Here is a 23605-nt window from a genome sequence, read left to right as displayed (position 1 = left end):
TACTTGTTATGTTTATTGTGTATTGTCTGTTTTTTCTCAAGTATAGTGTGAGCTGTTTTGTTCAGTGGCATATCCGCAGCTCCTGGAACAGTACCTGGCATACAGTAAGCACTCAATAAATATATAAATATCTACGGAATGAACATCTCTGTCACCGTGTATCTTCTGCTGCTGCCTAGAGCCAGGAAAGTTGGTCTCAGGTCCCCTCCCTTCCGAGCTGACCCTCAGCCCATCCCCTGGCACGTTGTTGATCAGAAAGGGGCTCTCCCAGTCCTCCCAGTAAGTGGGTACCTGCTCACCCTGTGCCCCTTGGCCTCGGAGGTCTGGAGCCAGGCAGGCGGACAATAGTGCTTCTCTCCTAAGGGTGGCTGGAGCGCAGAGAGAGCAGGGCTTAGCAGACCCTTAGGAGTGCCAGGAGTCTGGTGGGTGCTGCAGCAGCTGTACAGGGGTCTCCTCCCGCTTTCTTCTCTCTCTTAGGCCTTAGAAGAGTCCCATGAATGCTCTTCCCTGGGGCTGCAGGTTTGGAAGAGGGAGGGCTCAGAGGGGAGTCTGAGGGAGACGCTCACTTGTGGGCCTCCAGCCAGAACAAATGGAAAGGGTTTTATTTTCCCAAGTCTGAAGTCACAGAAGCCCTGCTGCTGCTTTTTGAAGACAGTAGAAGAGGCCTGTGTCTCAGCTGAAAGCTACCTTTACCTCCCTGTCCCCCCCGCCCCCCGCTGTTTGCAGAGGGTTCTGGAAACATGGGCCACATTACGGTTTCTGCACGGTCCCTTGGCACTCAACCCCTGCCAGCCCCACCTATCCCTGCCAGGCAGAAACTGCTTGGAGTAACAGGGTAGGTCTGAAGCGCTCTGTGTCCACTGCAGAGAGGAGGGGGCCAGGCTGTGTGTGCTGGATCTTCCAGCCCTTACTCACATTCCAGGAGATGTCTGTCACACCATAGTCTCTATGACAGGTACTGCAAGAATTGTGCAGTGCACAGCCTGTGCAACTGTATGTGGTGACCCAGGACCCGGCTTCTTCCCAGGAGGAAAGTGACTCCCATTTCCCCCACAAAGAGTGTTGCTTCAAGGCAGTCCTCTCCAGCTGGGTTTGGCTGCCAAGGCCCCTCCTATATCTCTCCGAAAAGGAGGTGGACCTTTAGACTTTGTGGGGTCCAGACATGCACCTCCCCAACCCACACAAATACCTGAGGGCCACACAGTTCAGGGCCATGGCTGGCCTTAGGGTACCTATGTGTGAAAACAAAAGGACACAGGCTCCAGGTGGACACAGTCTTGCAAGGCTTTCGCTCTAGGCCAAGGGGGTCCAACAGAGGTCGTGAGGAGGGCGGTGTGCCTTCTCTCCAAGCAGCAGAGCCTGCACGCCTGTTCCTTCCACCATGCTGGGCCCAGGGCAGATACTTCTGGGTTGATGAAGACGCCTGGCTCCAGCCTCTGAGTGCTCAAGGAAGAAGGGGGCCCGGGGCCTTCTAATACCTCTTCATTCCCACCCAGAGCAAGTGGGCAGATTCAAGGAAAATGGTTTCTGCTTCCTGCACACTTCTCTTCCTCCTTCTCATACTGAAGCTCGAAGGTGGACATCTGACCTAAGGGGGCCCCGAAATCTCTGATGAAGGCTGCCTGACCCCCTTTTTTAGGATTATCCCCAAGTCGAGGATTATCAGGACCTCCCCGAGGTTGGGTTCCAGAAAGGGTCTCCCTCCTGGCCCAGCCCTGGCCCCAGCCCTCTGCAGACCTCTGAGATAGGAGCTCTTTACCTCCTATTTGCCCCAGAGCCTGCAGCCAAGTGATGGAGAGAGCATCTTCCTCCTCTCATTCTCCTTTTCCTCATCACCACCATCAGGATTTACTGGCCCCTGCTCTGTTCCAGGCATTGTGTAGGTGAGCCTGCCTCTCCTGGTTCTCACCACACCAAAGTCACCAGCTCAGGGACACGTGGAAAGTGGATGCCGCACAAATGTCTTTGTTGAGCCCAGCGAGGGGAGTACAGATGGATGGGGTGTGAGGTGTTCCCGTCTCAGGGAGGGGGCAAGCTCCCAGGCACATAGGGGCAGTGCTCCCCACAGCCCTCATCCTAACCTTACCCTGAGCGGGTGTCTAGCTTTGTGGGTACAGTGAGGAATGTTTGGGTTCCGATGGAGTGGAGTGGAGAGTGGTCCCCAGGTGCAAGATCTCCAGCACCTTAACCAATCCTCACAATGACCCGCTGAGGAGCATACACCCCAAGGAGGAAACTGACAGGAAGGTTGTGGTCGAGGTGATGTTCTAGCTCATGATGGGGTGGTGGTTAGGTTGGATCAGAGTACGACTTTCGTGTGGTATTAGAATGCGGTTTCAACCTTCGTTCTGTGGTTAGGTTTGGGCTAGTGTTATGCTGGAGTAGAATTTAGGACTGTGGGTTTTCTGAGCATGGCATGGTTGCTATTTTAACCTACCATTGACGGAGCCTTATTGAGTCAGCCAGCCCTACGGTGCAAAGCACTCTATGGGCACCACTTCAATTAATACCCATATGGCACAGAGGTTAAGAGCACGGGTCATGAGTCAGACCTCATGTCATCTGATTCTGTTGCTCACCAGCCGTTTGATGTTGTGTGACTCTCATCACCTCCATGAGTCGAAGCGGGTAAAAGTGCTGAATCACATAACTAAGTGCTGGGACTCTTTGTAACAGTCAGGGTTCCAGCAGGAAACAGATGGCACACTCAAAGGGGGCAGTTTGATAAAGGTCTGTTTGCAAAGGCAGGAACAGGTCAGAGGAAACAACAAGGGAAGCAGAGTATAGAGAAGCCCTGAGCCCTGCAGGTCTGAGGGGCAAGGGCTCAGTGGTTACTGGAACCCAGAGTAGCCACAGGCGACGACCACAACAGGCCTCTGGCAGAGGAATAGAGCCCCCTGCCCCCGCAGCCCCCACCCACAGTGGTCCATCAGGAGGGAACTAGAGGGTCAACACCTCCACCCCCTCTGCCCTCTTGCTGGGGTCCCATGTGGGTGGAGCAGGACTGGAAGTCAGAGGGCAGAGGAGCCTCCTACAGCCCAGAGCGGGATGGAGACAAGTCCGCAGGGGCAAGTGGGAGATACCCAGCCCCTTAGCCAGTGCTCACAATGATCCTATGAGAAGGATACTCCACAAGGAAGGGGCATTCCAGCCCAACTCTGATCAAGACTGGAACTCGCGCTCATGGCCAATTTGCTAAATAACTCAAGGGCAGGTGAACTCAGGCAAGCACAGAGCAGCCAGCTTGGTGTGGGAGCTGCTGAGGACTGGGCTTGGCAAGGCATTTTGTGTTTTTTCAGAAAACTCCAGAAAGCTGGCGAGAGAGCCTGGAGGAGATGGTTGTGGCTATTAAAACGTTTTAATATATGCAGTTTCCAGCATCTGACTTAAAAAAGTAGTAACAACAAACATTTCAAGCTTGTGGCTGTACTCATAGCGTTTAACTGACCAAAGTCCTCTAGGATTTTTGTTTGAAAGGAAAGGTTAGGGAGGGATGAAGCCAGAAGGGAACTGAAAGACAGTCAGTGCTGTTTTTCACATGCCCCAGGGGAATGTCCTTCCCATCCGGTTGCTTTGTACGGAACTGTGGCTGCTCAGGGAATGTTGCCCTCTGATGTGGGGTATGTGTGTGTCTGTGTGTGTGTGTTTGTGAGAGAAAGGGAGAGACAGGGAGTGGGTGGAGAGCTGTACAGAGAGAACATGCCTCAAAAATAATAATGGAGATTTTTCAGGCCCTGTGAATTCTCCTGTTGAGCTCAAGGTTTTCAAATATATATCAGGTTTCACCTCTTGTCCGGGACGCAGAGGAAGTTTCTGATTTATGGGTCCAGTAGTTTTTCCAGTTATGCAATCTGTAAATCTGCCATCAGTTAATTAATTTGCCACTGTCAGAAAAGGCACTGTAAGCTTCCCAGGTGAAAATCACTTTACCAAAGTACAGCGCTATTACGATAACAGCAATAAAAAAGGGACTCTGAAAATGTATACTTGTTTCCACTTGTGGAATTAACTGAATCGGTGTCTTAGCCTTCCTCCTCCAATCACTGGCATGCACACATGTGCATGCGTGCACGCATGTGCACGCACACACACACACACACACACACCACATTCCACCTCTGGAGAGCAGCAAAGGAGGAAGATTTAAGCCTTGCAGGGTAATTTCCCAGAAAAGGATTAGAAAGGGAAAATGGGTGAAATGCAAAGTCATCCGATGATGACCGTGGTTGTAAGACTGGCGACTTAGGACCCAGAGGGGTGTGTCTGTGCGTCCGCCTGTCTGTCTGCAGATGACATAGTGAAGATTGCTAAATGATTTCCAATAACGAGATGTGAAAACACATAGTTTCTTTGTTAGCCACATAGCTGTGGTTTTGTGTCCGTGATTCATTGTGGAAGTGAGTAGCTGTGACAGGCATTTTGTGGGGTTTTTTTTTTTTCTTCTTTTTTGTCCTAAAAAAATATTTGTGAAAGGTCTAAAATTCAAGAAGTCCAGTGCTTTTTGAAAAAAAAAAAATCCCCATTCCTTGCAAAATGAAAATCACAAATCAAAACCTCTGGAGCTACCATATTTCTGCTTCCAGTCGGTCACCCTCACTGTAGTTTCCTCCTGGAGCCTCAACTCTTCACTGCCACCTGACATGTTCACCCAAGGGTGCACCCAGCCAGCAGTGGGTGGGGGTTGCTTCAGAGGCCTCTGGAGGGTATCTGGTCCTCTGAGGGGTGGGGGAATCCTCTTGAGACCCCAGCCAAGCCATACCATTGGGCAACAAGCTGATTCCACATTGCTTTCTTTTTCTGAGGTCCTTGGGTCAAGGTCAGAGCCCATACAGAAGGCAATAATAGTGTGTGAGGGAGCAATTGTGACATAATTTATGTCTTATAACTAGATAAGTCTGGGTTAGACGCTCAGCTCTGCCACTTAACAGTTATGCTGTCCAGAACAAGTGATTTGACCTCACAAGCCTCAGTTTTCTCATCTGTAAGATGGGGATGCCTACCACTAACAGAAATGTCGGTAGGACTTACTAATATGTGTAAATGAATCCGGCACCTTTTAGGTGTCCTATGAATGGCACTCATCTTATCTGTCCCCAAACTTTGGGGTTACTGAGGCTTTTGTTTATAGCAACAGAAGTAACTGAAAACTCTTGAGAATTTGCCCAGACTACTTGAAGTTGTTTCTGGTCCCGGTGAGGTTTCCCGTCATAGTCAAGGGTGAGCAGCGGGTTGGGGAATGCCATCCACCAAAGGTCCAGAGCTCAGGCTTTGAGACCCCACCCCAGCACCTCCCTGCTGTTGGTGAGAGTGGGCAAATAAACAGCTTCTCTCTCTGTGCCTCAGTTTTCTCTTCTGTAAAACGGAAAGTGATAGTTTTTATAACCTAGGATTGCACTAATTAAGTAGCTCTCAAGCATAAACAGCCTAGTAAAATTTTTAAAATGAAGTGCCTCAAGCAGATGTCTCGCACATAATCACTTGGTAGGTTTGGGATGAGTGAAGGCTTCTTCCGGGGTCTTTCAGAAATCTGGTCCCAGGATAGAGTTCCAGACCCTGCTAGGGCAGGCTGGCTACAGGCTGCCAAGACTTTGACCAGCCCCTGAGAAGTATATCCTTGACCCAGGCACCAGCTGCCTCTGTCTACAACAAACCTGTTCGGGCAGGTCCAGAAGTGGGTAAACTCATCTGAGGTTGCAGGCCTGTGTTTGCTGTCCAATTAGGCAGGCCAGCTAAGCTGTCTGTGAGTGTGTTTGTGTGTGTGTGCATGTTGAGGGTGGGTATACACGGAAGAGAGATGGGTCCCAGAGACCACAGGCTGGGAGCTCCAGATTCAGGAGGTGGGTGTCTCATGGCCAATTTGGTGGTGGTGAGAGGTCCGTATACCAAGTTCCTCAAGGCTTTGGGAAGAGGTCCAAGCTTAACCTCCCCAGCCTAAAGGCCTCTCCTCCTCCTCTGATCTGTGCCCAAAGGCCCTGACTCATGTTTTCTTTCCCTTCACCTCTTTACCTCCCCAGCCTCTTCCTTTTTTCTTGTGCTTCTTTGGAATTCATACAACGCCAGCTTGTGGCCAGGGTGGAGGTGCAGTGGAGGGAGGAGCGTGATGAGCTTTGGAGTCCAGTAGGCCTGGTTTGGATCCTGGGTTTTGCCACCCATGAGACCCGTGAGCTGGGGGCCAGTGACTTACGGTCTCCACAGCGCGTGTGCCCCACAGGTGCTGGGGAGTGAGCCCTGCCTCCCAGGGCGCTGGAGACCTTTCTCAGGTGATGCTTGTTCCTTGCCTGTAAGGACGCAGTAAGCACAGCAGTTACTTGACCCAGGTGGGTGTGTGTGGAGTCCTGTGGCTCCAAGACTTCACCAGCTCACCCCCGCCACCCTCCGGGGGAACTGCAAATGCCCTGGGAGGTGGGGGCGGGAGAGGAGAGCACTCTTGGCCAGGCAGGGTGGGCGCCAGGGAGGAGTCATGCAGGATTGCCTTCCTAAGAGACCATTTTTAATCTTGTTCCTCCCTGATAAAAACACTTGCCTTCCAGGCTTCCCTTTTGCACATGAGATTCAAAACATAAGTCCTGGACTCTAGGCTCTAAAGCTCAGTCCCAAAGCATAGCTCTCAAGCCATGATGTAGTGTAGAGGTTTAGTGTACAGGCTCCGGGACCAGATGCAGAGGCAGGTCATCTGTGTCCGATGCCCAGCTCTATCAGTTATGGGCTGTGTGACCTTAGGCAAGATACCTAGCAACTCTGCCTCACCTGTAAAACAGGCATAATAATGATACCCACTTCCTCATATAATGATGATTAAATTCATTTATAAAGTGCTTACAAAAGTACCTGGCAAATACAAGCGCTGTGTAGCTACTTGCTATTATGTATTGTCATCCTTGGGTCTTCCCAAGGATGGCTCAGCGGTAAAGAATCTGCTTGCAATGCAGGAGATACAGGAGATGTTGGTTCAGTCCCTGGGTTGGGAAGATATTCCCTGCAGGAGGGCATGGCAACCTACTGCAGTATTCTTGCCTGGAGAATCCCATGGACAGAGGAGCCTGGGGGGCTACAGTCCACAGGGTCGCAGAGAGTCAGACACGACTGAGCGACTTAGCACACAAGCGCAGCTGTGGGCCCAGCGTTGTGGGACTCCGAGAAGGACATAAAGAGGGTACGAGCCAGGCTCCTCCTCTCCCCTCTGGGGGTCTGTGTCCCTGGCCACACCACAGCCCTTTTGGATGGTCCTGCTGGACCAGAAGGAGGGGAGAGGGTGATTGCCCGGCAGGTCCACACTTGGGCAAAATGACACGTGTAGAAATTGAGGAGCATGTCCTGGGGCCCTGGGCTGCCCCTCAGGGCACCTTCTCCTCCCCGCTTTTCCCCTATGAAGTGCCTGAGGTGTGATCTCAGGATCTGGGCAGCTCTCTCTGGCTTCCTATTCAGCTGCCTGGCCCCTCCAGGAGAGGAAAAGGGTGATGCAGTCTCAAGAGGCGTGGGCTGGGCAGCCGATGAAGCCAACTGCCTGCTCAGTGGTAAAACGTCCACAGTTGACCGCGGTATGAGGGGTCCATGGAGTGCAATGCAGTGAGGCTCAGAGAAGTTTCTGGACCCTTGGGAGAAGGAGGCAGCACCCACGTAAGGCTGCTGCGGCACCGGGAGCCAGGCCTCAGTCTCTGGGTGTGCACGGCTGCACGCACAGCTCCTCCAGCCTCTGCCTCTTGTCTGCCCACAAGGAAGCAGGGAACTGCGTTCTCTCTCGAGCTGCAGGGAGCAGAGCGGGGTGTGGTTCTGGGCAGGGAGGCTCCCCAAGTTCTGCCCCCTCCCCATCTGTCAGCCTGGCAGGGGCATCCCCTGGGTGCGTGTGCGCGAGCTCCAGACCTCTCGGACCTGGGTGTGGCCACAGAGAAAGCTCCAGGCGCAGATCTCAGAGCAAGGGGAGGTGACTCACAGGCGGCCACCTGGGTGGGGCTGGGTGGGGACCTCAGGCTGACCAGCGGGCCCAGAGGGGTCAAGTGAGTGGGCACCGCAGGACCAGCAGCAGGGGAGGTCTAGAGACATGTGGGGGGATCTTTTGGGAGGGCAGCGAGGCGTGGGGGTGCCAGTGTTGGTGAGGCAGCATCCTAGGGCCAGACAGCAGGGGCGGGGTGGCCTGGGTCCCCCGGGACTGGCCGACTGACCATGTCACCTCCCTTGTCTCTCAAGTGTCACGGGCCCAGAGCACCATCCCGGGCAGGAATGCCTGCTGTTTCCTTTCTGGTATGGGAGGAGGGAGCTATTTGATTCCTGGCACAAGATGATCCTGTTTCTCCAGGGACCACCATGTCACTGGGGCAACCGTGACTTTTTAGACATCCTTCCTCAAGCCATGTTAAACCTGCTCCATGTGACATGATCCTGGGACCATGTCTTCTGGAAATCCTGTCTCTTTCCTGCCACATCCTCCTGCCATCTGATGACGGATAATACAGTGTGGAGGCAGGACAGTAAGGTTTAGGAGGATGCCGATTCCCCCAGGCCAGGCCTACCAGGAAACCCAAGGGCCTGGGGACAAAGAATGCAGTGAGGGTAGTCAGGGGAAACTTCTAACCACATAGCTCCTGGCCAGAGTAGACTTTTGGGGTTCATCTCCCAACTCCTCCACTTTCTACACTGTGCTGTCCAATGCAGTAGCCATCAGCCAGGAAGGGACTATTTAAATTTGTGCATGTGTGCTAAGTAACTTCAGTCGTGTCCAACTCTGTGTGACCCTATTGACTGTAGTTCACCAGGCTCCTCTCTCCATGGGATTCTCCAGACAAGAATACTGGAGTGGGTTGCCTTTCCCTTCTCCAGGAGATCTTCCCAACCCAGGGATTGAATCTGGGTCTCTTAGGTCTCCTGCAATGGCAGGCGGGTTCTTTACCACTAGAGCCGCCTGGGAAACCCTCTATAAATTTAACGTCAAACTCCGTTCCTCAGTCACACTAATCGCATTTCCAAGTGCTTCAAAGCCTCAAGAGGCTAGTAGTTAGCATTTTGGATGGCACAGACTATAGAGATTTCCACTATCATAGGAAGTTTTATTGGACAGTGTGATTCTAGTTGAATGATCCTGGACAAGTCCTTAAGCTCTCTGTGCCTCGGTTTCATTTTCTGAAAAATGGGTTAATAACAGTAACTAGCCCCTAAGGTGGTTGTGAAGAATAGACGACATAGTGCAAATATAACAATTAGTACACAGCACAGTTAGTGCTCAACCAGTGTTCATTATTATTGTCTAGGACAAGTAAAACAGAGTTCAAGTTCTCCCCTCCTTACCGTGACACCTGGGAACCCACCAGCTTCTGGCAACTCTGATACCCAGAGGCTGGGGAGTGGCTGCTGTCTCAGCCAAGCCTGGGCCTCACCTGCTTGGCCCCCCAGACAAAACATCACTGTGAATCAGCAGGCTCCTGGCTCTGTGACAAGGCCATCGTGCCCCCTCTTCTTCAGCCCTCACAGCTGGGTGTCCCCTTGTTCCTTGTGGAGGCAGGGTAGATTTGCAGCAGGGGGCTGGAGTGTGATGTCCGGAAACAGTCCCTTGGGTCTCTGAGGATTTGGCACAAGGGTCATCTGATCGTGATCTGGGTGTGAGACCTGCTTGGCCAGCGAGGAGGAGAGAGGAAGCAAAGTATCATGAGGGCTTCCCCGCTGCCTCCCCAGGACCCAGATTCTCAGGGGTGACTGAGCCCCTTGGGAGGTGCCAAGGCGTGTACGAGCCTGTGCGAGCCGGGCTTGCAGTCACGGGAAGGCCAGGAGCCTGCCTCCAAGCAGAGGGCCATGAAGTTGGAGCAACGCCCTCCTGTTCTGGTGTGCTCTCCTCTCCCCTTCTACCTCTCCAGTGCCAGCGTTGTTGATTCCCAGGCCCCTCCTCCGCCCGCCTTTATTTTCTCTTTTACTCCCGTGTTTCTCGAAGGGTTTCCGTGTCAAAGGACCTGGCAGTCATAAGCAATACCATGGACAATCAATGCAATCAATTCCATGATTAGAGCTGGGGACAGTTTTATTAGCAGAAACTATGACGGTCGTCTGTGTGCGCTAAATAAAAAACTGGCTCTAGGCTCACGCACGGAGCCCTGAAAAGAGCAAGTCGTCGAGTGAAGTGCAATGGGCTGGTGCCACATTTTCCCGTCAATATTCCTTCACTGCTTGTTCATTGGCTTTATCGTGTGCTAGCAGACAAGCGGTAGCAGATGCCAAAGTTTGGAGACAAATTTATGGAAGCAAAACCCAACACTGAGACTCGTCTGTTCATTAACATATTTCCCTCTTTGAAACTGAGACGTGGAAGCAGACGCAATGCCTCAGTCCAGCAGCGGAACTCTGGACTGATTTGTCATGCATACTCTCTTGGAATGATATCATCCCTGAACCCCCAGCTCTCCGCTGGGACTCCCTTGACTGTGTCTGCAGCCCCAGCCCCTCTCCTGAGGGCTGCAGCCCAGGTGTTTCCATCGGCACATCCATCCTGAGACACCAGCACTCATCAGGTCCCACTTCTTGGCTCTCTCCTTGAGATCTTGGCTCTTGGATTGCCCTCCACCCATTCGTCTGAGCCACAGCTGGGAACTCTTTATGTATTAAATATCCTTTGAATCCATGCCCTCTTCTTGGTCCCGTCCTTGGTCCCTACTAGCCTAGACCACAGCCAAAGCCTTCCAGCTGGCCTCCAGCCCTCCCCTCTCTGGTCTATCCACCAGCAGGCCATCTTTCATCAGAATAATAAACCTTCGAAAAGCCCATCCCATCACGTCCCAGCCCTGCTCAAAGACCACCAGCATCTCAAGGCTGGTATATGACTCTCCCTGTACCTCACACCTTTGCTGGAGTGCTGATTCCCTTGCTCAGTCTCCACTGGGGCAGAGGGTGAGACAGTCTTTGCCATCCTTGGACCTGGATGCCTGGCATGTGGCAGGCATTTCAGTAAGTGCTTCTTAAATGAGTGAAAGAGGGTGGGCTGCTCCAGAATCTCTAGGGATTCCCCCTGACCCATGCAATGCAGCCCAGACATCTCCCTGATATTTCAAGCCCTCGACCACATGAACCCAAACCTATGCTCACAGCCTCAGTGAAATGGCAATGGAGCAATGGCAAGTGGTAGGGCGGCTTGAGGATAAACTTACCTGTTCTGTTAACCTGGCTTCTATACTCATGAATTCTGCGATCTTCAGAACTTCCCTGCCCTCTGTTTTCTTGACTGTAAAATGGGGATAATGAGTAGCTCTTAGGGTTATGGAGAGGCTTTCGTGAGATAGTGCATGTGACGTGCACTGTTGGCATACAGCCTGGCACAGAGCAAGCATTCATTAAATTGTAGCACTCGTTTATTCCCCTACCACCCACTTCCCACTGCCCCCCACAACACACACACACACACACATATAGGAAATCACTTATTAATTCCCAGGGTATCCTTCCAAGGTTGCTTTAGGAATATGCAAATAAATTCAACATGTATCCTTATTTTTTCTATTTTCACACAAAAGTTTACATGCCCCACAGCAGGAGTCAGCAAACTTCTTCCATAAAAAGCCAGATAGTAAATATTTTAGGCTTTGTGCAACATATGGTGTCTGCAACTACTCAGCCCTGCCATTGTAGAGCAAAAGCAGTGGTAGACAATGAATGTGGCTGTGTTCCAATTAAAATGTATTTATGGAAACTTAAATTTGAATTTCGTATCTCTTTCTCATGTCATGAAATATTATTCTTCTTTTGATTTTTTCCAACCATTAGAAATATAAAATACGATTGTTAAGTCACAGTCTGTACAAAAACAGTCGGTGGGCCAGATTTAGGCTTTTTTTTTTTTTTTTTCACTTTTCTATATATCTTGGAGAGCTTTTCTTATGGATGTAGAAGAGCTGTGTCTTTCTGTTTTGAGGGCATAGGACTCCATCCCATGGATGTCTCTTAGTTTGTTTAACCAGCCTCCTACTAAGGGACACTTAAATTGTTTCTATTCTTTACAAAATATTTTGCTCTTATGGGAAACAGGGCTACAATGAATGATCTTGTTCATCCATCATTGTGGACATTTAAAAGTGTCTTAGGGCAGATTCCCCTAGAGGTGGAGCTGGAACATGAATTGGGGTGTGTGTGATTTTGCGGGGAGAGGGAAACAAAATGGAAAGGTGGACAGAGCCAATCAAGGACTGGTTCCGGGAAAATCAAGCCGAGGACGAACTGAAAGCGGAGCTTGGAGAGTTGTCCCGCCTTGAGGCGAGGGGGTGGGGCTTTTAAACTTCCGGTTCCGGCAGTCATTAGTTTCGTGGTCATGGTGGTGGAAGGAGCCTGTGAGGTGGTGGCCTTCCGTCCAGGAGTTTGTGTGGGCTGCACCGGCCATGGAGTGGAAGGGACAGGGCGGCCGCAGGCGGACCTGCAGGGGCAAAGCATCGATGCATTAGGGTGTGGATCAGTTCAGTTCAGTTCAGTCGCTCAGTCGTGTCTGACTCTTTGCGACCCCATGGACTGCACCTCGCTAGGTCTTCCTGTCCATCACCAACTCCCGGGGTTTACCCGAACTCATGTCCACTGAGTTGGTGATGCCATCCAACCATCTCATCCTCTGTCGTCCCCTTCTCCTCCTGCCTTCAATCGTTTCCAGTATCAGGGTCTTTTCAATTGAGTCAGTTATGCACATCAGGTGGCCATCAGGTGAGGTGTGGATGGGCGTGGCCAAATTGCTCTCCATAGAGGCTGTATGGATGAACATTCCTACCAGCAGCATCTGAGAGTACCTGTTTCTGCAGGATCTCACCAAATTAACCTGTTATTAAACTTTTGGATTTTTTGCTCATCTGATGGATTGAAAAAGGCTACCTGAGTTGTTTCCATTTGCACATCTCAGAATGAGAAAAGTTGAGCATATTTTCACATATTGAAGAAATACATGGGTCTTCCCCCCACCCCCGCCATGAACTGTTCATATTCCTTTGCTGATTTTCCTTCTAGGGTTATTGGTCTGTCTTTTCTGTTTCTAGGAGCTCTTTAAATCTTATGAAGATTGGTTCTTTGTCTGTGATATAAATTGCACATGTTTTTCCCATTTTGTCATTTGTCTTTTTACTTTGTTTAAAGCGGTTTTGGCCAAGCAGAGATTTTTTGATCATAGGGTTGTCTGGACAAGTAAATTATATGTTACATAAAACAGCTAGAATGATGTCTGCTACCTGGTAGGCATTGAAAGGATGTTTTTTTCCTTCCCTCCCCTCCATTCTGTGCTTCATCCAACTGTGCTCATTATCCTTCCTTAAATATGACCCGTGCTTCCTGCCTTCATTCATTTTCTTATGTGGAATGTCTTCCTCTTCATTTTGGTCTGTGAAAATCCTACTCATCTCTTAAGCCCTAGCTCAAATGTCGTGGTCTTTCTTACATCTGAACTCCTGTACATCTGTTAGTCGTCAGAGTTCATCTTGGATCCTTGTAATAGGCACATATTCATCATGCTTTTCCTGAGCCTCAATTTCCTTTTCTATAAATTGGAGTTGCTGGGGAAAAGACTGATTTGTTTTTATTACAAAATAATACATGTTTACTGTAAAATTGTAAAGGCAATTTTTTACTGAAAGACAGCTAAAAATATGGAAACATAAAGTTTACACATATTACAGGCACTGTCATCCCCAAGGGGCAGCCACTGTTTACAGATCCTTTCAGACCTTTTCTATCCTCTTATAAATAGGGGAGAAAGAGTATTTTTTTCAAACAAAAACCTGGAAGTATACTGTCCATGTTATTCTGCAACTTACTTTCTTCATTCAATAAAATAACATAAGGTGATGTATTTAAAGCACATGGCTCAGTGCTCTATCCATGGGAGCTATAACTATTCAATGCACCTTGTAGTGATGTTTTTAAACTTTCTTTTGGCAGCAGAACACTTAGTAAACAAAATAGTATATGTGTGGTAGTCGCTCAGTCATGTCCAACTCTTTGTGACCCCATGCACTGTGGCTCACAGGCTCTTCTGTCCATGGGATTTCCCAGGCAAGATAATGGAGTGAGTAGCCATTCCATTCTCCAGGGGAGCTTCCTGACCCAGGGTTTGAACCCAGGTCTCCTGCATTGCAGACAGATTCTTTACTGTCTGAGCTACCAGGGTGGAAGCCCCTACAAGAGTGGAGCCACCAGGCTCAGGTGAAAGTGGGTCAAGTGGAGGGCGCAGAGTCCCTCGCCCACCCGTCTCCCCCTCACTGTTAGGAAACCTTAGTGTGTTGGGTAGGATGTGAGTGCACCATGTTTACTGAGTGGCATTATTTTGGGTGTACACTGTCCAGGGAGTTTTCACTCAGCTTGGAAGATCCCAGCCATCTGGGATTGGAAGGTTTTCTTCCCAAATAGGTTGAAAGAGCTCAAGCATTCTCAGGCTGGAGCAAATCTTGGTGAATCATGTAGCCCAGTGGTTCCTGCTTGGTTCCATGCTGGTCTGTGATGGAGACCAGCATCTGTTTTTGTTGGTTCATGAAGAAATTGAAAAAAGTCAATGAGGTGAGATGTCCATGAAGTTAAGCTTATTCCCTGGAGAAGGGAAAGGCTACCCACTCCAGTATTCTGGCCTGGAGAATTCCATGGCCCGTACAGTCCATGGGGTTGCAAAGAGTCGGACACGACCGAGCGAATTTCACTTTCAAGCTTATTCAAACATTTCTTATTGCCATTGAAATATATTTTGTTTCATAAAATTATGGTGGTAATAATTAGTAGTTGTGTGTGTGTTTTAATGTCTTACCTAAATAAAAATTTGGCCACTTTATGTTGGTCCCCTAAATTTGTTTCAAAATTTTACTGATCCATGGAATTCTGAAGTCTAGAGAGAGCTATTTCAGTCCATTGTGGCGACTTTGCCAGGACCTCGCTAGAACAATCCCAGACAGACAGTCTTGTGCCAGGCAAGTCTGAGAACCACTATCCTATGATGAAATTGCACAGCCGAGAGTGCCCAGTCCCCCCCACCCTGGGGACTGTAGTCCAAGGAAGTCCCTTTCTCAGTAACATTCTCACTTGCCTCATTGCCACCACTCTCTGGGAGCCAGAGTTGAACTGAGAACTCAAATTTGTTGTTGTTTTTCAGTTGCTAAGTCGTGTTGCGACTCTTTGTGACCCCACAGACTGCAGCACGCCAGACTTCTGTGTCCTCCACTGTCTCCTGGAGTTTGCTCAAATTCGTGTCTATTGAGCCAGTGATGATATCTAACCATCTCATCTTCTGCTGCTTCCTTCTCCTTTGGCCTTCAATCTTTCCCAGCACCAGGATTTCTTTTTCCAAAGAGTCAGTTCTTTGCATTGGGCGGCCAAAGTTGGAGCTTCAGCTTCAGCATCAGTCCTTCCAATGAATATTCAGGGTTGATTTCCTTTAGGATTGGCAGGTTTGATCTCCTTACAGTTCAAGGGACTCTCAAGAGCCTTCTCCAGCACGATGGTTCTAAGGAATCAATTCTTCGGTGCTCAGCCTTCTTTATGGTCCAATTCTCACATCCATACATGACTACTGGAAAAACCATAGCTTCTACTATATGGACCTTTGTTGGCAAAGTGATTTTTCTGCTTTTTAATATGCTGTCAAGGTTTGTCATAGCTTTCCTTCCAAAGAACAGGTGCCTCTGAATTTCAAGGCTGCGGTCACCATCCACAATGATTTTCGAGCCCAAGAAAAGAAAACCTGTCACTGTTTCCACTCTTTTTCTATTTGCCATGAAGTGATGAGACTGGATGCCATGATCTTAGTTTTTTGAATGTTGAATTTCAATTTTATATTTTTCATTCTCCTCTTTCACCCTCATCAAGAGGCTCTTTAGTTTGTCTTCACTTTCTGCCATTAGAGAGGTATCATCTACATATCTGAGGTTGTTGATATTTCTCCCAGGTCACCTCCCTCCCTGCCCACCTCCACAGACTGGGCTGGGGCTTATGAAGGGAGATCATGGTCTCCTTCTAGGGGTGCTTTCAGCATAAGACATAGAACGAAGGCTTCCTCCTTGGCTGTGAGCCTCTCAGAAGTTAAGACTTTGTCATTTAACTCAAAGTCCCCATCACAGCAATAGATGACAATAGATTGAGCTCAGAAGGCTGTGGTTGTTAAAAATGTGTCGCCACCAGATTAGTCACTTGGCCCTTTGTATGTAAGAATGCTTGGACAGTGTAACAAGATATTTGGGGGTGTCTTTTATTCCCCTTAGATGGAGAAGAATTTTTGGTGGTTTGGGGAGAGATATTTTGTCTGAACTGTAGCTAGCATTTTTTTTCTTTGTTCATGTGAGAATTCTGACATAGTTTTCAACTTGTGACCACTTACTTATATTTGCAAAATAATCTCATGGTCTCTGTGTTTCTCTTGGTCCTCACCACAGCCCATTGAGGTGGGTGTCACCCTTCTTGTTTTACTGATTGCATCTGAATTTCAGGGGATCTCAGTGACCGCTCATGTGGGAGGCAGAACTGACATCTGCCTAGCCCAAATCCTATCCTCTCTCCTCTGTATAGACAGGCCCTTTCTACAACTAGGGAATTTTTTTTTTTTTTTCCATTCTCTGCAAAGTTGAACCATTGGCCCTTGAGGGATTTGAATTCAGCATTCGTGGGGTCATTAGCATTGAGTTCCAATCAGAGAAACAAGTGATGGCCACAATAACGATGGTGACCGCAAACCTCCAAGAGAGGACCCTTTGAGTTTTCCACCTTGACCAGATTGGAGAGCTCTTTGTCAGCACGTTCAGAAATGTCCCAGGTGGTCTGGGCAGAACCTGAACTACTGCGTCCGCTTCCCTGGGTGCTCTGTAATGCTGACACTATGCTGAGCCACAGCACCAGCCTAGTGCCACAAGGAGGGGACTCCTGCTGACCCACCAGCCCACTTACCTCTCACTCTTTGGTGAAGTCTTATAAGCCATTGGAAGGCTTGTGTTTTCTGCTGCAGTTAATTGTGCCGACTTTCTCCTGGGAATGAAGAGCAGGTGCCTGAGCGTTGGGCTCCCAGTTCTGGTCCATGACAGCTTCCAGAGCTTCCAGGGTGGCGAACAGGCCCTCTCTCCCATTCCAGCTCTCAAACCTGGGGAGCAGGCTGAGGCCTGGTCAGGGCTATCAGCGTGAGGATGGTGGTTGGTCGCCCTGAAGAAGAGCAGCACTGAAGCTCACGGGAGCCAAGTCCTAGACCAACAGGGCAGGGGAAGGGGTGGAAGGTGTCAGACTCTGAGCCCTGTTCTGATAGGACTTCAGCCAGGAAAGGAGGACAGGGGGATTGCTCATGGCCTGGACCCCTGGGGCCAACACAGCTGGAGTTGGGACGGTGGAGGGAGAGGGTCCCAGGACCTTATGCTGCTTGGGCAAGGAATCCAATGGAGAGGGTCGGGGTGGGACCTGCTGGAGGAAAGAGCACCACCCGAGGCCAGTGCAGAGGCTTCTTGGCTGAGCTTCTCTTGTGGTCTGGGCTGCCTTATTGGGTGGCACAGGGGTCTCTCTGCCCTGGGTTGGAATCCTGGGGTCTGATTTACTGTTGTATAATCTTGAGCTAATAATTACTCTCTCAGCTTCAGTGTCTACAAGGCGCTCATACCCACCACAGTCCAGACAGTGTCCTGTATACAGTGGTTCGTATACATTGTAACAGTGACAGAGTAGTTACAACGGAGGCTGCCTTGTAGAATGGCCTGCCTAATAACAGATACGTAAAGAACACGTTCAGATTTATGAGACCAACAGCTCAAATACCTCGGATACCAAAGACATGAGCAGAAAATTTTCACAAGTGTTGAATAGATGTGTCAAAAAATTCAACCTCAGAAATAACAAAAAGGGAGCTAAGGTAACACTGAAGTATCATTTATGATGATTGTTACTGACTTATGAAAAATTAATAATATGTTATGCTGGTGAGGCTGCAGTCCAAATGGTACATGTATACATTTTGATGCAGCTTTTTGGGAGCACTGTCTCCAGTGTATACCTAGAGCCATAAATGTTTGTAATCTTTGGAATTAATTGCATTCTAGTCCATGGAATTAAGCCTAAAATAATAATCATTTTCAAAATATTTCTTACAAGAAATTTTCAAACATACAGAATAAAAATTAGTTTAATGAACCCCCACACTAAAAGAATATTTTTAGTATTTATTTATTTGGCTGTGCCAAGCCTTAGTTTCAGCACATGAGATCTTCATTGCCACGTGTGGAATCTTCATTGCTGCATGCAGTCTCTAATTCCCTGACCAAGGATTGAACCCAGGCCCCCTGCATTGGGAGCATGGAGTCTTAACCACTGGACCACCAGAAAGTCCCCTAAAAGAATATTTTAACTGAAGAAAAAAAGCCATATGAGTCAGGACAGGCGCTGGACTGGATTTTAGGGTGGGGCTAGTCCATAAGAGTCTCCCATTCTACAAATGTCAGAGCTACATGAGACCAGTCTAACACCTTCATTTTGCAGTCGAGGGCCTTGAGGCCCAGGGAGGCTAAGTGACTTGCCCAGAATACCCAGCCAAAGCCTGGCAATCCCACACAAAAGTGGGCACTCCCACCAAACCAGCCAGCTGACCTGGACCCTTTCTCTCTGTCTCGGGGCACCTCCATTTTCCTCGAGTTGGGAAGAAGGCAGCCAAGTAGAGAACACTCTCCCAGTGCAGAGGCAGGGGCTGGATGTCCTGAACTGGAAGGGCACAGGGACACTGCTCCCGGGAATGCCAACCTCATGCCTCGCTTGTCTCCCCAGGACTCTGAGTGGGCTCAGCCAGACCCACTCCTCCCAGCAGCATGCGGGGCTGTCCCAGACCGCCCGACTTTATCCAGCCCCTGCAGCCAGCGGCCAGCTGACCTCCAATGCCCTGCCCATGGGGCCAGGTCCTGAGCGGAGGGATGGTGCCCCACAGGCAGCATATCTGGACCACCCGTCATCCTCCTGGGGTAAGGATGCCCTGTCTCCGGGTCCTCATAGAGCCTCCTTCTCCCCACCACGGCTTCCCCGCTTCACTCTCTCAGAAAGGCTGAGTTGTCACCCTGTCCCTCATCCCTTCAGCCAGTGAACAGTTGTCAAGCACCTGCTTTGTACCAGGCTCCAGGGGTCCCAAGCCAGCTGTTAGAGAGACTGTGCCCCCTTGAGACACTTAGACCTTGACTTGTCCTTTTCCGCCCCATCTGTCACCCGTCCTTCGTATCCAGCTGTGAACCTCACCTCCCCGGCCCCGGCCCCGGCCCCGGTCCTTCCCCTTCATCCTTTCTGCAAAGCCCGAGCCTCCTGGACCAACCTGACCAGTCGCTTCTTTAGCCCCTACAGCCCAACCTCTGCTTCTTAAAGGAGAGAACGGAGCACCCCTGAGGATTCCACCTTCGCACATTCTTGGTCGTTGCTCGGCAATCCTTCCTGGGGTGCCTGGACGCTTTGTCTCTCTCATTCCTCAGAGCAGCCTCTCCAAGCGGCCCCCACCTTCCCCAGCTCCATCCCACGGCCATGCTTCTCACTCCCCAGAGTCCTCACCTTCCTGCCCCCATATGCGCCCCACCTCCATGCCATGCACGTCATTCCCTTGCCTAAACCCATGCCTGAGCTGACTGCCTTTCTTTGTTTCCCATTTTTAAAGTTGAGGTGAAATTCACGTAATGTAAAATTAACCATTTTAAAGGGTACACCCCCACGGTTTTCAGGATATCCACAACTTTATGCAGCCACCACCACCACTGTCTAATTACAGAACATTGCCGTAACTCCAAAAAGAAGCCCCATGCCCGTTAAGCAGTCCCTTTCTTCCCCCCTACCCCCACCCCCTTGCTGTCCTTAACGATTTGCCAATCGTGGGCATTTCGTGTAAACGGGATCTTACCATGTGTGGCCTTTTGTGTCTGGCTCCATCACTTGGTATAGCGTTCTCACGGTGGATCCCTGTTGCAGACAACATGCATGAGTGATCTTTCTTGCCGTCTTGAAAAGGAAGCACCCCTCCTCTTGTCTAAGGCATGTGCCACTGTTTCTTGACTCTTCTGGACCCTTAGGTTGTCACTTGGCCTCCCCCCACCCTGGTTCTCCTCCCCTCTTCGAACTATCCTGCCCTCAGCCCTTCCCCTACAGCATATACAGTTGCTTATAAATCTCCCATTCTCTCTGTCTCTCATAAACACACACACACACACAAGGTTACTTTCCTCTGCCTTCCTGTCTGTCTCTGCTTGCTTCACAGTCAAGTCTATACAGACCTTTTATAGTTCCCTTCTCAGCCCCTCTGCCTCCTGGCTTCGCTCCCTGGCCCCCAGGATGGAATGAATACCCCTCCTTTGTACATCCGCTGTCACCACTCATGTTGAATGATGTGCCCCCCTCTTACTCTGCCGTAGTGGCCTCCCAACCGCTCATCCTGCCTCCCCAATCACCTGCACACCCCAACTTGGAGGACGCGACACCTCCACTTCCCTTTGACCTCTCCCTGAAAATTGTCAATGGTTTCCCACCACCAGCTGAATAAAGCGCCCTATCCTTATTCTGGCCCTTTGGCTTCCAAAACCTGACTCTCATCCTTCTTTCAGGCATTCTCTTGGAAAACTGTCTACCCTGGCAAGTCTGAGCTACATTCTGTTCTCTGCACTGGGGTTCAGAGCCCAGCTGCCTCCCTTGCCAGCTGTGTGACATGGGATACAATCCATCCCTTACTGAGCCTCAGTTTCCTTACCTGTCAGATGGGAATGCTAACTGGGATCTAGCAACATGGCCAATATTCAACCATTTTAACCTACAAAGATGGCAATTTCTAATGGTTCTACCTAAAATAAGACTCCAGAGGGTTGAGAGTGGTTGTGTATGAAGCCCAAACTCAGTTGCTGGCCTGTCAGCATCGCTCAGGAGATGTTGGACCGTGAGCTGTTACCCTGCCCCCACTATGGGACCTTGCATCCAGGAGGGACTTAGCAAATGCCCTTGGGATGAATTCAAGCCAGTCCCGTGTGGGTCTTTCTAGCCAGCCTCTGGAGGTCACAGCTGTGCCTCTCAGCCCTGCCCCCTGGACCCAAGCCCTCTCTCTGCAGGGCTGAATCTCACGGAGAAAATCAAGAAGATCAAGATCGTCTTCACGCCCACCATCTGCAAGCAGACCTGTGCCCGCGGGCGCTGTGCCAACAGCTGTGAACGTGGGGACACCACCACCCTGTACAGCCAGAGCGGCCACGGGCATGACCCCAAATCTGGATTCCGCATCTGTGAGTCCATCCCCAGCTCAGAAGGTTCCCGGCTGGCCCTGGGGGCGGGGGTGGGGGGGGGGGTTTGTGGGGGAGCAGTTGGTCAGAGGGACCCGCCTGCCTTGGCCCGGAGCCCAGATCTTCTGCAGGAAGGAAGCCCAGAGCTCTCCTACTGTGGCTTCCGTGAGCTGTCTCGGGTCACACAATGCTGAGTCCTCATGCAGCTCTGTCACATGTGACTCGGCAGGTCACACAACCTCTCTGAGTCCCAGTTTCCTCATAGAGAGGTGAAGGAGTAAATAGGGCCACTCCCCTCACCCTCCTCCAGGCCACCATGGGGCTGCAGAAAGGCAAGGCCTAGTTATTATCCATCCTCCTTCACTCCCAGGCCTCCTGGAAAGTCCCTGCATTTCCGAGGGGACCGGGTTCCGGAAGCCATCAGACTTGGGGGCCTGGTCCCCCCTCCCCCCACCCCGCCGGCCCACACAGTAGGTGCTGCTGTTCGCTTCCGCCGCCAGTCACCCTGAGGTCGGTGTTGTAGATTTTTGCCAGATCCCCTGCCTGAATGGGGGCCGCTGCATCGGCAGGGACGAGTGCTGGTGCCCCGCCAACTCCACCGGGAAGTTCTGCCACCTGCCCGCCCCCAGGCTGGACCAGGAGCCTCCAGAGAGGGGCCCCCGCCACAGGGCCCCGCTGGAGGGCCCCTTGAAGCAGTCCACCTTCACGCTGCCTCTCTCCAACCAGCTGGGTGAGTGTGGGGCTGGGGAACCACATGGGGTGGGTGCTAGCATCCTGATAGAGGAGATGGGAAACTGAGTCTCCAGCACCTCCTTCTCCTCCATCCTCAGGGCTCAGTTTCGTTCCCTAAATTTTTCTCTGCCTTTCCTTCTGAGTTCATCAATTTATTTATTTATGTATTTTTTGCCCTTACCCTCTATTGGGTGCTATGAGTAAAACAAAAGAGTCTAAGGGTGGGATCCTGACTTTAAGGAACCCATGGGTCCTGGACAGTAGAGGGAAGATGCCTCTATTATTAGGTGCCAAATAAAGGGTACAAAAAAAATACAGAATTTTGTAGGAGATCAGGAGAGAGACCCGAGCTCGGGGTGTTCTGGGAAGGCTGCCTGGAGGAGGTGGACTTCAGTCAGGCCTTAAACAGTGGGTTGACTTTGGTTAAGCAGAGGAGAGTGGGAGGGCTTCCCAGGCAGAGGGACAGGTCTGAACAAAGGCATGGGGTGGGGACCATGCAGGGTTAGTTGGGCTGGAGCCCAAGGGCTGTGCAGGATCGTGGGAGGAGGTGGAATCAGGAAGGTACTTTGGAAGTTGGTAAGGAAGGTTCTTCATAGGAAGGTGTGGAATGAAGGAGTCTGCTTTGCCCTGTCCTCCCTGAGAAATTCTTCTGGGGTTTGGGTAGAGAGTGAAGAAACAGAGGAGAGATGTGGGGAGACACACAGGGGCCCACCTGGCCCAGGGCTGATGGCGCTCCTCAGGGGGTGGGGCCCTGTGTCCCCACCTCTGACCCCAGCCCCTGTGCCCAGCCTCGGTGAACCCCTCCTTGGTGAAGGTGCACATCCGCCACCCGCCCGAGGCCTCGGTGCAGATCCACCAGGTGGCTCGGGTGCGGGGCGAGGCGGAGGAGGCCCCGGAGGAGAACAGCGTGGAGACCAGGCCCTCGCCCCGGCTCCCTGCCGGCCCCGGCCACGGCCACTGGGACAGCAACCGCATCCCCGCCCGGTCCGGAGAACCTCCCCGGCTACCTCCCCCCGTGGTGCACAGGACTCCGGCCCTACTGGGCCGATGCTACCTGAGCACTTTAAACGGACAGGTGAGATCGCGGCTCCAGCCCCGGCCCCGCACTGCTCCCCTCCTCCTTCTCTCTCCTCCTCCTTCTTAGAGAATGTGGGCATCTGCTGGGTCTCCCATTTCCCAGATGGGAAAACTCAGAGCATAAAATTGCCATGTGTGTCGAGAGGTTGGGCAAGCCAACCCGGGCTCCACTGGGTACCTGTCAGTGCCAGGTACATAGAAGAGGACCCAAGAGAGGCCCCCTCTGCAGGGGAATCGGCGTCCTCCGGTCCCAGCAAATCCTGAGCTCTGCTGGAGCTGAGTATAGGACCCCCAGGGCGTGGGTAGAGGGGCTGTTAGATGTGGCAAGGAGTTTGGAGAGTTGAGTCACAGAGATGTAAAATCAGCAAATGCAGGTTAAACTCCAAAACCTTGGGCATGCGAAGATACAAGATGATCCATTCCCTCTTTTGCTGACGGGGTCCACAGTCAGTGATGGGAAATCAAGTGAACTTTTCTGAGTCCTCCACAGTCAGTGATGGGAAATCAAGTGAGCTTTTCTGAGTCCTCCACAGTCAGTGATGGGAAATCAAGTGAGCTTTTCTGAGTCCTCCACAGTCAGTGATGGGAAATCAAGTGAGCTTTTCTGAGTCCAGGCACCTAAA

General features: G+C 50.9%; 1 protein-coding gene across 3 annotated transcripts in view; it reads left to right on the top strand.

Annotated features, from left to right (window-relative positions):
• Nucleotides 1–23605, top strand: part of LTBP2 (latent transforming growth factor beta binding protein 2) — a 106123-nt gene that overhangs the window by 33956 nt on the left and 48562 nt on the right. For all 3 annotated transcript variants that reach the window (XM_043472546.1, XM_043472547.1, XM_043472545.1), the window contains exons 4-7: nt 18709–18899; nt 21006–21176; nt 21697–21903; nt 22694–22980. In XM_043472546.1, the coding sequence (XP_043328481.1) occupies nt 18709–18899; nt 21006–21176; nt 21697–21903; nt 22694–22980 (856 nt within the window). The remainder of the gene's footprint in view (nt 1–18708; nt 18900–21005; nt 21177–21696; nt 21904–22693; nt 22981–23605) is intronic.

This window comes from Cervus canadensis, chromosome 6 (assembly GCF_019320065.1).
Source record: "Cervus canadensis isolate Bull #8, Minnesota chromosome 6, ASM1932006v1, whole genome shotgun sequence".
Classification (NCBI taxonomy): domain Eukaryota; kingdom Metazoa; phylum Chordata; class Mammalia; order Artiodactyla; family Cervidae; genus Cervus; species Cervus canadensis.
This window is presented reverse-complemented; position numbering and strand designations above follow the sequence as displayed.